This window comes from Astatotilapia calliptera, chromosome 2 (genome assembly GCF_964374335.1).
Source record: "Astatotilapia calliptera chromosome 2, fAstCal68.1, whole genome shotgun sequence".
Classification (NCBI taxonomy): Eukaryota; Metazoa; Chordata; class Actinopteri; order Cichliformes; family Cichlidae; genus Astatotilapia; species Astatotilapia calliptera.
Window position 1 is genome coordinate 20,904,679 of NC_137423.1, and position 14,561 is coordinate 20,919,239.

General features: G+C 41.0%; 1 protein-coding gene across 7 annotated transcripts in view; it reads left to right on the top strand.

Moving 5' to 3' along the window:
• Positions 1 to 10,639: 10,639 nt before the first annotated feature.
• Positions 10,640 to 14,561, top strand: part of LOC113033077 (mitogen-activated protein kinase kinase kinase kinase 4) — a 55,505-nt gene continuing 51,583 nt past the window's right edge. For all 7 annotated transcript variants that reach the window (XM_026186399.2, XM_026186417.2, XM_026186428.2 and 4 more), the window contains exons 1-2: positions 10,640 to 10,831; positions 11,840 to 11,905. In XM_026186399.2, coding sequence (XP_026042184.1) covers positions 10,775 to 10,831; positions 11,840 to 11,905 — 123 coding nt within the window. In that variant the 5' untranslated portion in view covers positions 10,640 to 10,774. The remainder of the gene's footprint in view (positions 10,832 to 11,839; positions 11,906 to 14,561) is intronic.

The window sequence follows — 14,561 nt, forward strand, 5'->3', positions numbered from 1 at the left end:
TTAGCGCAACAACGTCTTGAAAAGGTTGAATAAGAAACCAGACGAAATAGGAAAGTAAGTGACTACTCTGACCGACGACTGGCCGCTCGCGGGCGTTCCGAGGTGTGGTTACCTAGGTAATCCTCTAACGTATTTACCGCCAGGTCACATGTCAATCACCGTTATTCCTCGCAGTAGTCGCTCACCTGGAAGCTGAAAAAAGTTTGACTCGGGTCCTGCCCACTTGCTCCGACGTTAATTCGCCTGTAGTCTTTCTCTGGGCTCACTGCCGCGACCAGCGTGTACGCAGCTCTTTTTAAAGTTATGTTTTCGACATTACATCTATTTAATAAATTCACTAAAACCGCTTATTTCTCTTAGACTAATGTATGCAGTTAAACAATTACAAATACTGCAGTCTCTAAAATAATAAACGACGAGCAGTTCATTTTAAAAGACTTCTCTTTTGCCTTCTGTTGAACATTTACTGTTGCTCATGAATAAGAGCATTTAAAAAATATCTGATGATTCAAAGATCTCATAGAATAATCGACAGACTACTGAAATACTAAAATAATTTAATTAGCAGATATTTTTTACAGGGGGCCTTATAACGTGTATTTGTAGCAGTTTACATTTTAGAGTACAACATTTCAGGAGGACAGTATTTAAATGAATCACTGACTCATGATTTAGTAAGGTTTCCTGCAGAAAAAAAGCCTCATTGTGCAACCGATGAATACTTACCAGTAGGAGTGTTTAGTTCTTTGGAGTGACATAAAGATCTCAATTCTAAGAATATGTAAAGTAGTGCCAAAAAAGTTGTTGTCGGGTGGGGTAAAGAGTCTTTATCCCAATTGACAACATGGAGAAAAGGGTGTGTCTGGTTGATTATTACAAGGAGCCAAGCTATGGTTACGCTGGTGTGAGTGGTGAGTTTCCTCACTACAGGATTGAAATCAAGACTTTGATGTTGCCGTTCTAATACATTAATTTTATTTTTTCCTTAATCATTACAATACTTGAGTTAGTTTCAACTTCCCCTCATATGCTTGGCAATCTGCTGACTTCTTCAACTAGACATATGTCTGTACAGGAAACCACAACCACATTCTGTCTGGTGTGTGTGTGAGAGAGAGAGAGAGAGAACGTGTGTATGTATGTCTGTATGCAAATAAATGGTAAATGGTCTGTATTTGTATAGCACTTTATATTTGTCCATAAGGACCCCAAAGCGCTTTACACATCCAGTCATCCACCCACACATTCACACACTGGTGATGGCAGCTACATTGTAGCCACAGCCACCCTGGGGCGCACTGACAGAGGCGAGGCTGCCGGACTCTGGCGCCACCGGGCCCTCTGACCACCACCAGCAGGCAACGGGTGAGGTGTGTCTCGCCCAAGGACACAACGACCGAGACTGTCCGAGCCGGGGCTCGAACCGGCAACCTTTCGATTACAAGGCAAACTCCCAACTCTTGAGCCATGATTGCCCCTATTAATAACACCATGACACCCAAAATGAAGACCAAAATGAATGACGATGCTTTCAATTTGGAGTAAATCTCCAACAGTGTCACCAGCGAAGCACACCCACAGCATCACACCTCCTCCTCCGTGCTTCATGGTGGCAACCATGCATGTAGAGACCATCTTCACCTTTTCTGTGTTGCACAAAGGCACAGCAGGTGGAACCAAAGATCTCAAAATTCGGACTCATTGTTTATCTGGGCTCTAATCTGAGCTGCTGTTAACTTGAGATTTCTGAGGCTGGTGACTCAGATGAATTTTTCCTCTTGGTGACTCTTGGTCTTCCTTTCCTGGGTCGTCCTCATGTGAGCCAGTTTCCTCATAGCACTTGATGGTTTTTGCGACTGCATTGGTGGACACATTTAAAGTTTTAGCAATTTTCTGACTGACCGTCAGTTCCTTCTTTCCAACCTTCCTGTCATGTTCAGGTCAAATCTGACTGATTTACAATTTAAAACGCTGATAAATATTGTGTTTTACATCTAATTGCCTCAAGGCCTTATGGCATCCTCCACACTATGCACTCAAACATATAAAAGTGATGATCACCTCTCTCATTCATCATGGTGCCCTCGAGGCAAACGTGTTTGCTTGCTCGGCTCAATGCCGACTTCCCTAACTGGGCATTGGTGTGTAGCAGCAAAGAAAGAATTTCATTGCACAAAGAAATTACGTTTTTTCCTTTGTGCATATGACAATAAACACTTTGAATTGAATTGAATTGAACTGAATTGAATTTTGAGTGTTTTAATCAACCTTGTTACATCTGTGGTGTTCCTGTCAAAAGGGCCATTTGAAATGAATGGGAATCCATAAATTTATATTTATGTAATTATTATAAAGTATAGAAACAAATTACTTTGTAATGAACTGAAAATATGTGTCCTGTATATTGTGTACTCAGTACAGAGTACTCGGTAGGGTTGTTTTCTTGGTTAGCCATGCTTCTTGAAGAAACGGCGCTCTCTTGTGGTAATTGAGTGAACAAAATGTAGTTTGGAGTAAAAAATGTATTTGATTGGTTTAACTGATTGATTCACTTTTAATAAACACATGAAAACATACATTTTGAAGGGTTAAAAATGTAAATTATCTATTGTCTTATGTAGTCTGGAAGATGAGTGGATGGTGGGGTGGGTGCAGTTTTCTTTGTGGTGGGGTTGGGTGGACTGTCCCGGGCTCTGTGGGGCCAGGCGGCGCTGCTGGCCCAGTGCGGGTCGCGGAGTATGGGGGTGCCTACTGGGGTCAGCGGGGGAGCTGGCCCCAGGGAGGGGTCACTTGCCCCTCCCCTCCTTCCCTCCCCATCTCCAGTTGCCTCCCTCTTCCCGCTCCACCACAACCACCCACACATGCAGGGCCTTGGAGTAGGGTCACCAGGGTGCAGAGGAGGCTACCCCCCCCCCCCCCCCCTGTCCCCTTCTGGCTGCCTCTGCCTCAATTTTATCCCACAACTTAGACATTCACATTACTCACACTCTCATTACACATACATATAGGATCTTGGGGGTGGGCACGATACACGGAATCCAAAGTACCATCAGGGTGTACACCCCACCCCTGGCGTCGTTGCCCACCTCTCAATTTTAAATACACGTAGACATTGAGGGCTAGCAGGAGGGACCATGCGCTTACCTGCTGCTCTCTGGCAGGTAGCTCCATGCCCTCCTGGGTTTTAATTGCACCTTAGAACACACATGCATCAACACTACATATGAGCCTGGCGGAGGGAGGTTTGGAGTCTTCTCTCAACCCCGTTCTCTGCGACCTGCTGGAGCGGGGGGGCTAGGAGGAGGACTGCGGTCTGGAGTGTGGGGCCTCCCTGCTGCTGCGGAGTCGGGGCGGTCTGCCTCCCCCCACCGCAGGGAAAAGGGTAACACCACCTGGGTCTGGGTGCAGTTCCCCCCTCCAAGGGCAAAGGTACCTAGACCCGGTTCGTAGAGTACGCTTGGGTAGTGTGTTCGTGTGTACAGCGTCTCTTTATGTCTGTCTCCACGTTGGTTGAGTGTGGAGTAAGTGCATATGAGAGCATGAGGGTGGGAATGGATGTTTGTGTCTGTGTGTGCCTGTATGTCTGTATCTATATGTCAGGTTGGGTATCAGACGCCACCTCTCTGGGGACACCTCAGGCCCTCCAAGGTTTGGAGGCCTATCTCCCCCCACCACCACTTCCCCTGCCGGTGGCAAACGCCCTCAGACATCGGTGCGTTGGCGGTTCTTTGTGTCCAGGGATGGGCGTCCAGGTACACACCGGCTCACTCCTTGGTGGCTCCTTATCGGGGCCTGGAGCCTGGGGCTCGCTCGGGCCACTTCGGAGGTGGGGTGCCCCCGGCCTCTCGGCCGGGGGCTCGGTCACTCTGGCGCAGCTGGCTGCCGCGGAGCTCACGGGCACGTCACTGCAACTCCCCCTGGCTTCTGCTCCGCGGCTGCTGAGTGACCCCTCATCTGGGACTCTCCTCAGCTCTTACTGGGACAGTGGCGCGGCTGCCCCTCTGTTGGTCTTCCTTGGTCTCTTGTGTTCTGGGGGCCTCTGGATGTCTGGAGTCTTGATCTCCTCCATACCTGCTTCATGCCCTGGTGGACGGGGCTGTGCCCCCCCCACACCCCCCCCCACACCCTCTAGCAGATCATTACATGAAGGAACCTTTTAAAAAAAACAAGCGCGTCCATGCTCACAGGTGTACACACGGCTGCTCACACCCACAAACTACACCCTTTTTGGCTCCTACCTCAAAGCACACTGTGTTCTGTCGATCTTACGTGCTGCACAATAATGTTTAATATTTAGTATTTACTGTCATATTCCCATAGATCATTGTGATGTTGTTTATTGTATTGCTCTCGTTTTCTTCTGCTTGTTTTCTTTTTTCTTTCTCAACAGGTGATCCAGGTGATTGATATATGCATTTTTTTTCTCTTTCTTTTTTTTTTCTGCTCATTCTGTTGGTTTCTGTTTTTTGCCCTTCTCCCCCGTCCCTCTTCTCAGCTGTTTCTCTTTCCCTCTTTCTTTCTCCCCTTCTTTCCCCCAGTCAAGTCTGTCCCGTATTCAGCAAGTGAAAATAAAATAAACAATAAAAGGTGAATCAAATGGACCATTACGGCAAGGCTGGGATGGTCAGTTTGGTAAAGTAAATCCGTTGGGCATCTTTCTTTGCCTTTAGACAACAATTCTGATGGCAAAAGAGCCAAAGAGGACAGGCAAAAAAAAAAAAGTAAATTATCCTATACACAAAGGCTTAAGACTCCTGTCTTTGAAAAATGCAAATAACTTGTGTATCTGTGTGTGCTTGTATATTATTATAAGGCTGTGGTGGTAGAACGATATATAGACTAAAAACCAGCACAGGTAGCTGCAATCAGGAAGATCCAGCAGGGAAAATAAGCATTATTCCAAGTTAATACAGAGGCAAGCCAACCTGACTTGCAGGTCTCAGAGTTACTTATCCTCACTTTCCAGGGCTGCATGTCTTCACATGTCCACGTCCTCACACTCTGGCTGGAGTTCCCTCACTTCTCTCATCTTTTGACACAGTAACAACTGTTGACATTAATTTTGTGCTGGAAAGTGTCTGATTTGCAACAGCTTCATTTGTACTTTTTAAAGATATGACAAGTTTGCATGAAGCTGAATCCACACTGGAAGCGATTCGCTCCTCACCCGCGGCTTTGAAGCTGACAGCTGCTTACCTGCACATGGTGAAGGTTTACCCACATTGCCTAGCAGCAGTTGCACGTAATTCCTTGAAGACGCTAGAGGTTTTTATTCACTGCCAGTGCTGAAGTAGCTTAAGAGAGTAATTGTAGTTACTTGTTAGAGTTACTTATATCCTGTTTGTGCATTTTTTGCACACGTTTTAATAAAACACTACATTTATGGCTCATTTTCCAAACAAAAATATAAAGAAATGAGGTTTGGGTCAAAAGGTTTGTGCGATACTGTACAATATTTTTTATTGTGTAACAACAGCAGACGAATTGTTTTCATCATTTTCTTTTAAGGCAAATGCACCCATCACATATTTACCTTTTTTTTTTTAGTTTGTCAGTATTATTAAAGGGAAATTGAATCAAAAGCCCAAATTTGATTTTTGCATTTCATACACTTATGTATGAATAGCAATGAACTAAAAAGAATATTTTATGATATATTATTTAATCCTATTTTACCTATACCAATTATGAACCTAGGTTTTTTCACTAGAACCTTAAATTGGACAGTAGGTCTTGACATAGAAATGTGGATACATTACATTACACTACATGTTAATTTAGGCTTTATTATAACGGCATTTGTTAATCACAGGTTGAGTCTTTAGTCATGACACTGTGTGGTAAATCAGCCATTCAGGTGTATAAGGATCACCACCCTCATCCATGGAAAACCTGCTGCATATACTTTAAAGACACATTCCTTACCAGTTTTCCCATTTCTGTAGCAGCATTAAGAAATCAAATTACTTGGTATTAATTAGAATTATTACTTACAAATGTGCTACTCTCATAATTACATCTTAAAGTACGTGCTATGGAAATGGTCTGTTGCTACTAGCAACAGAGCTACTGCTAGTTGTATCAAACTTTTTAGGTTCAAGTGTGAGTTAACCTACTAATGCATTACATCCTAATCTGTATAGCAAAATGAATAATAATATGCAGCAAACTCACCGTGTCCCTTAGAGTAAAGAGTAGAGTAGTATAGAGTAGGTATGTATGTATTTATTTAAAAACTGTGAGTGTAAGCAAAAGTTCCTTCTCACAGACAAGGTCTTGTTGAGTGACTTTTTTACTCTGCCGTTCTTTAGATTAAAACAAAAAAACACAAAAAAAACCAAAAACCCTCCTCGGTAGAAAAACTAAATGGTGCTGGCAACATTGCGACAGTGTATAACCACAAAAACGTCATGGTTGTCAGAGTATACTGAAATATAAATTGCTATAAATTTAGTATATTGTAAATAAGATATATTCATAACATATCTATGATATGTTTTATCTGTCTCAAAACGTAACAATAAAGACTTTACACAAAGAAACCCGGTTGAAAACAATTTCAAAAATTGTTCAAAAATCGTTTTTACTCAGCCGTTCTTTCAAATATCTAAAAATTTAAAAAATCTCAAAATTTAAAAAAAAAGATTTCCTGCAAAAATCCACACCTCAGGCTATCACACATGCCTGAGGTGGGCATAAGGGTTAAAGAATCATCGTACGTGTCCTGGGCAATATCAGACAAGTAGAAAAAAGCTGAGATGCATTAAAATAACATTAAGGATATTGGGCCAACTTGCTGCTGTCCTCTCAACACACGTTTCTGTCACCCACACTCACAACGACTGCTCTGCCTGCTTTTGCCTGCAGATGTCGCAACTGAGGCACCGAAATCTGAATTTCAATCAGGAACACTGTAACAAATGTAAGCGTCACTTAAACTCAAATTTCTGTTTTTCTTTGAAAACATTTGTTTAAAGTTTTTCTTTATATTTTAATAACACTCTTGTCTCTCGAGAGACAAACTGCTCTGCCTCAAAGGACCAGGCAACAGAAATCTCATGTCGTGTTCAGCAGTAACACATAAAGTAAAGTAACAAGCAATGTAACATATTACATGCTTCAGGAAGTGCATTTAAATCTTACAGCTGGTATTGTATTAAAGAAAAAGGTAAAAAATGAAATGATGTGTATCGCACTAATTTATCTGAATACATGCAAGGTTTTATATCATTCTCCACAGCTTCAGATCAGAATGTAATGTAAGAGAGAACACAAGCATTGATACAAAGTTGATCATATATTGCAGACTTTTGCTCCCAATGACCAGGTCTTATAAAGCCCATAAGTTCATATGATTGATTCCTTTGCCATTGCTCATCCAAACGTGCAACAGAAACTAAAGAAGAAAAAAGCAATGAAAATATGTTCACTGGTTCTAAACAGAAAGGACACAGTGGTGTGCCAGTAGCTCCCATCCCGACAGTCATTGATTATCCACGTGCACAGTGTACAGCCTGAGCTGAACTGTCGTTTGGTTGAAAATGAAATGCTGTTAATCATTAACTGCATAAAATATCATTGTAATTACATGCCATTAAAAAAAATCTTACTTTTTTAAAGAAAACATTTTCTTACATGCAAAAATAAATAAATTATCACAAGTAGAATAATCTCAAATAAAAAGAAGTCATAGATACAGCCCAAACTAAGGCATAAAATAAACCTTTAATAAGCCTTTACTCTGCCTTCTTGGAATGTGTTCTTGCATGAGCAGATAAGAAATAGATAGAAATAGCCGCTGATCACAGTATGTTGACATATTATAGCAAATATGTTAACTGTTTTCAAATATGCAGCAACACAGACACACACAGAAGAGAGAGACAGACAATCAGCCTCTATCACTCAGGAATTTTCTTATTCAGTTGTTTCACAGAATGTCTTGTTTAAGTTGGATGCACGTCCAGAAATCTGTGTGTGTGTGTGTGTGTGTGTGTGTGTGTGTGTGTGTGTGTGTGTGTGTGTGCCCGTGCAGGCAGCTGACCCTGGCATGAAGAGGGCCACTGTGTGAAACCACAGAGAAACCATTCTTCACTGCGACACACACATTACACACTCGCAGCCATCCACTCCCTCCCCCTTCTCTAACTCCTTAATTTGTCACATTCACCGAAACACACAAGCGCACAGCACAGAGGGAGCAAGAGAGTCACTTGCCATCTCTCATTCTTTTACACAGAAGTCTAGCGTAGTCTTTCTGTTTCTCCCCAGCACATACACATACACAGTGACTGTGTCCCACCAAGTAATGACCCTTATTTCACCATCCTGACTCAATCGCTGCTTCGGTCAAGAGACTAAAATGTAAAGCACAATTCCTCCAATACACTTTACACTTAAAAAAACAATTATGTGTGTTAATTAACTAAAAAGAGTTCAGGGATACATTTTTTGTGATGAATCATCCTCAGCACTCATATTTAAGCATATAGAACTGTGCACAAGTCTTGAGCCACCCTTAATTTCTTTATATTTGAAGCTAATGCTGTTTTATATTGTTACTGTTTTCTTGCCTCTTTTTCCTCTTTGTTATGCCACTATTGTCACATTGTTACTAAGCTGTAATAAAAAGTGCAACAGCCATTTCTTCAGCTAAAACTATGAAAAGTACCAAAGATGACACAGTTTGATAGCAGCAGTTATAGTAGTAACGTAGCAGCAAGGCGATTCCAAAGAACTGCTGATAGCTGAGAGCTTAGCATCGTGATGTGTCACAAACTCTAAGAAACTCACTACCTTCACCAAAGCCTCATCAGAAAAGTAAGGTATGCCAAATGACACAAGTAATGACTGAAAATATGTATCAACAGCTAACTAAGTGGTGGTTCCTAATTTGAAATATTTATGTAAAACTGTTGTTCTTATGTATGGAAGGAGATCAGGAGCCATCTGTAAACCACAGTGTTGGCTCTCATGGTTTGGGGTGGCATTTCAGTCAGTGGTTGTTGGGCATCTTGTCAAAACCGATGAAAACTACAAAAAATGTCGTTTTGATCCACCGTGCAACTCCATCTGGAAAGTGTCTGATTTGCAACAGCTTCATTTGTACTTTTTAAAGAAATGACAAGTTTGCATGAAGCTGAATCCACACTGGAAGCGATTCGCTCCTCACCCGCGGCTTTGAAGCTGACAGCTGCTTACCTGCACATGGTGAAGGTTTACCCACATTGCCTAGCAGCAGTTGCACGTAATTCCTTGAAGACGCTAGAGGTTTTTATTCACTGCCAGTGCTGAAGTAGCTTAAGAGAGTAATTGTAGTTACTTGTTAGAGTTACTTATATCCTGTTTGTGCATTTTTTGCACACGTTTTAATAAAACACTACATTTATGGCTCATTTTCCAAACAAAAATATAAAGAAATGAGGTTTGGGTCAAAAGGTTTGTGCGATACTGTACAATATTTTTTATTGTGTAACAACAGCAGACGAATTGTTTTCATCATTTTCTTTTAAGGCAAATGCACCCATCACATATTTACCTTTTTTTTTTTAGTTTGTCATTAGTATTATTAAAGGGAAATTGAATCAAAAGCCCAAATTTGATTTTTGCATTTCATACACTTATGTATGAATAGCAATGAACTAAAAAGAATATTTTATGATATATTATTTAATCCTATTTTACCTATACCAATTATGAACCTAGGTTTTTTCACTAGAACCTTAAATTGGACAGTAGGTCTTGACATAGAAATGTGGATACATTACATTACACTACATGTTAATTTAGGCTTTATTATAACGGCATTTGTTAATCACAGGTTGAGTCTTTAGTCATGACACTGTGTGGTAAATCAGCCATTCAGGTGTATAAGGATCACCACCCTCATCCATGGAAAACCTGCTGCATATACTTTAAAGACACATTCCTTACCAGTTTTCCCATTTCTGTAGCAGCATTAAGAAATCAAATTACTTGGTATTAATTAGAATTATTACTTACAAATGTGCTACTCTCATAATTACATCTTAAAGTACGTGCTATGGAAATGGTCTGTTGCTACTAGCAACAGAGCTACTGCTAGTTGTATCAAACTTTCAAGGTTCAAGTGTGAGTTAACCTACTAATGCATTGCATCCTAATCTGTATAGCAAAATGAATAATAATATGCAGCAAACTCACCGTGTCCCTTAGAGTAAAGAGTAGAGTAGTATAGAGTAGGTATGTATGTATTTATTTAAAAACTGTGAGTGTAAGCAAAAGTTCCTTCTCACAGACAAGGTCTTGTTGAGTGACTTTTTTACTCTGCCGTTCTTTAGATTAAAACAAAAAAACACAAAAAAACCAAAAACCTCCTCGGTAGAAAAACTAAATGGTGCTGGCAACATTGCGACAGTGTATAACCACAAAAACGTCATGGTTGTCAGAGTAAGATTTATGCCATATACTGAAATATAAATTGCTATAAATTTAGTATATTGTAAATAAGATATATTCATAACATATCTATGATATGTTTTATCTGTCTCAAAAAGTAACAATAAAGACTTTACACAAAGAAAAATCGCAGTCTGGAAAGACAGAATAAGAAAGACACTTATTCTGAAAGGTGCAGCCGGATGTTGCGTGTTTTCGGCGACTAGCTTGGTGAAGCTAAACTTCAGAATGGACCCGACTAGAGAAAAGCCCGTTAGTGCGTAGCGTTGGGAGACAAACTCTGACCGTCCATGTCTTGTTTACACATATCAACATACTGACAAAGTTTCTGACAGCAATGTCGAGAGAAAACACCACGCGAAGTTTGGACAGCATAGACCTCGCTGCTTTGAGAGTAAGTAAAGAAACCTTGCTTCTTTTTTCTGTATATACATATAAAAGGTAATGTTAAACAGTGTGGGATGTGGTGGGTGTTGCTTGAAAATTTAACGGTGCTTTCAAGCTGCAGCTGAGTAATCAAACAGTGATTGGTTTTTGTGCCTCGTCTAACGGTCGGTACTCGCTACTATTCTTCACTGTTACACAAACTCAGTGTGCTTTAACTTGGCGTGTAAATATAGCGTGTCGTGTGCCACGGTGCCTCCTGTCTGCTCTGTGTCCTGTTTGGTGTCAACTTTACAAGCTGCACTGTTTACACAAGGTTTCTCCCGGTGTAGACTTGCCTAAAAGTTAGTGTGCAACAATGCAACAAGTGACCACTGAAATAAACAGAGTTTGTTTAATGTTTAAGATGCAGTCCAAGTAGCGCACAGCGTGTTTTTTCCCAACTGTAATGTTTAGTTGCTACTTTATTGTGGCCTCATGCTGCTTAGTCGTTTGCCTGTGTGACTACAAATATTTGATATGACATTAGGTGTGATGATGTTTCTGTAGCCACTCAGGCCGTGACCTAAACATAAGCCGTATTTAGCCAGTGTCACTGTTCTGTTTTTGTTCTGTATTTATTCCTCATTTTTGCGTAGGGAAACAAAGAAATGTAACTTAAGTGTTTTACAGCTTTCATCAAACTGTAAAATTAACGCACCATCCTCCACTAACAGCCAAACTGATTTTGTTCTGATACAAATTGGTGCAGTCTCATCTTCAGCTCAAACTCTCATCTACATTTGCAGTCCCACTTCTTCAGTCCCCATCCAAGCATAACTTTGAGTTGTACCCTCAGCTCTGAGCAATGAAACTGTTTGTCATAGTTTTTCTTGGCACTAGCCTGTTGCATTTTGACTTTGCTGCAATGTCGCATTTCCTATACACTATGTTGCTTCACTCGAGAACAAACATGCTTGGATTTCTCAGCATGTTGCTGTTATTTTTAATAACAATTTATTTATTTGTATTTTTTTAGGATCCAGCTGGGATCTTTGAGCTAGTTGAAGTAGTTGGCAATGGGACCTACGGTCAGGTGTACAAGGTGAGTACTGCCGTGATGCGTTGCTGCACATTGTAACATCAACAGACACATGAAAGTATCATATGTAGTGCTTTAAATCTAAACATTGTTTAAATGGCAGCAATAGTAGCTTCCTGTTGTCGTCTTTACCTTACAAGCTAATGCGAAGCTAAACATGTAGCAGCTGTTGGCATATGCAGACTCATGGTGTTACGGTTGTAAAACGTCATTTCTGGTAAAAGTTGCAACAGCTACTTCCAGTTAATTAGGAGGGGAAAAAGATACTTTTGTTTACTGAAATATCCTTTAGCGCACACACACACACACACACACACACACACACGTGCAACTAGAGCATCTTTTAAAGGCCCTGGGTGGGGCTCACTTCCTTATCGCAGTATCTGTTTATATATGTGTGAGTGAGTGGTTTGTGGTTGTAGAAGGTGTTTAGTGTTATTTAGGCTCCTGCAGCTGGTTGTGCCCTATTTTCACACGAGTTTGCTAAACCCCTAAAGCTGATGCTTTACCAGCTGCACTGTTTGCTACACCTTTGTGGGTTAGTTTCATCTTTGAGCAACTGAGAGCTTCCTGGGTGAAAAATTATTGTGGTTGAGGCCGTTTAGGAGGGGTCAAGTCATGAATGCCTATCTACCTGCCCTATAACAAACAGAAATGTTTGCATGATTTCAGATTAGACATAAGCAGTGTTTCCACTACTTAGACCTTGTGTGGTAGGAACTGGGTAGATTTTTATTGTTTTGTTGTCATCAATCTAGGAGAATAACACCAGTCAGCTCGCTCCAACTTCAGTCCTATGTCTTGTTTCCTCACCAGTGAGCTTAGCTGACAGATTATTGTGGAGGCTGTTCTCAGCATCATTCTGATGCTCCTCCAGAGTGGTAAGATGAACTCCAGCTCCACTTACTTGCTCTAGAATAATAACTGCAGTTGCCAGTTTTAAAGATCCACTGTGAGCTAGAAAACCTGTAGCAGGCGGAGACTACTACACAGAGCTCGCCAAGAACTAGCAGGTGTGATCCAGAACCACTGGGTTGGTGTGTGGATATGGGACGAGAGACTGTGTGGACAGATGTTTGAAACAACTTTTTTTTTTTTTTATTCCACTGTGAATTATGGAAAAGGAACAATGTTGTACATGAAGGGCAGGATACATGTACAACAAGTGTAACTGTTTTGGAAGAAGCAGGCTTTAGGTTCTCCCAAAAGTTTTAAAGTAACAGGTTTATTTAAGGAAGAGGTTAAAAGTTAAGGGCTGAAGGATGCACATAGCCAATGATGCGTTCTCAGAGTTGTCCATGTCTTCGTGGGATTAGGTGACACAGAAAGTAGGGTGTGTGTGCCATTTGATTTCCTGAAAGAGGATATGTTGCAAGAGATGCACAGGACAGTCAGGCCTTACAGGGTTCTTTCAAACCGGGGAGGAAAATCACAAATTTCATGCTTGGTAAAGATTTTTTTTTTCAGGGCTAAAGCATTAACAAATGTGAGTAACATTTAGTAGAGCATTAACAAGGGAAGAAAAACAAAAACTGATAAACTGTGAGCTGAATCACAGCAGTGATTCTAATGACTGAAGGCGGTACCATGTCTGATACCTTTTTCTTTCTGTGTACTGTATTCTCTAATGATGCTTGACCCTGCTTGAAAAATTACTTGTGTAGAATAGTTTAAAAAGTTAATTGGCTGGCCCTCTATGTGTTTTTAACTTTCTTAAAGAAATGTTATTTGGGGCTTTTTTCTGCCTGCATCAGTACAAATAATGGAGCCGCAGTCTGCCAGCACTCTGCTGTGGTTTAAAAGCCTCGCTATAGGTAAAGTAATAATGATGGTGTGTAGCTCTAACAGGCAATCAATCAGACCTTAATGAGGCTGAGCAAATCTGGTTTCCCATGTACACGGTCTTATAATGAGAGTGAGCCTCAACCTGGGAAACCATGAATGCAGCATGGCCTGGAGAACAATAACTGGCACTGCACACACGCTCTCCTCACCCCGTACAAAAACACTTGTGGATTGATGTGAGTGCTGACATTGCATCTGGGCTCTTCCTTTGTTTATTTCTTCATGCCTCTGCATTGAATGATAGGTGTGTAGTATTGTTGGATGAATAAGAAACTTTGATTACCTAAAGGTGAGCACCACGGATTAAAATGCCACCATTATACCGGTAATTTTAATTCAGATCATTTAAGGTAGTATTAGAGGTATAAAACTAACAATCACACAATGCCGTATGAGCTGCACATGGTTGTGCTGAAGGTCTCTTCTATTTAATAGGAAGAAAATCTGTGAGTACAATAATCATACAGCAATTACCGTTACCCACAGTGAAACTGCTATTGCAATACAGTGATTCTTACTTTTAAAAGACAAATGTCGTGCATTACTAATTTCACACGTGAACACTGAGCAGTGGCAGGAGAATCTGGTGCAAGCATTGCCTGAAGTTGCCCTTTGTTACACGTAGCACACAGCAGGAGATGGTGCCTGCTTGCAACTGCAGATTCCCCATTCGAGGTGCTACCTGAGCATGCAGGAGGCATATTGCATCACCTCACCCAGTGTGAATATACCTCCTCAATCCTCATGTGGATTCAAGTCAAGAAATCTCATACTTACACTCACTGATTTACGTGTATTCACGTGATCTGAGAGA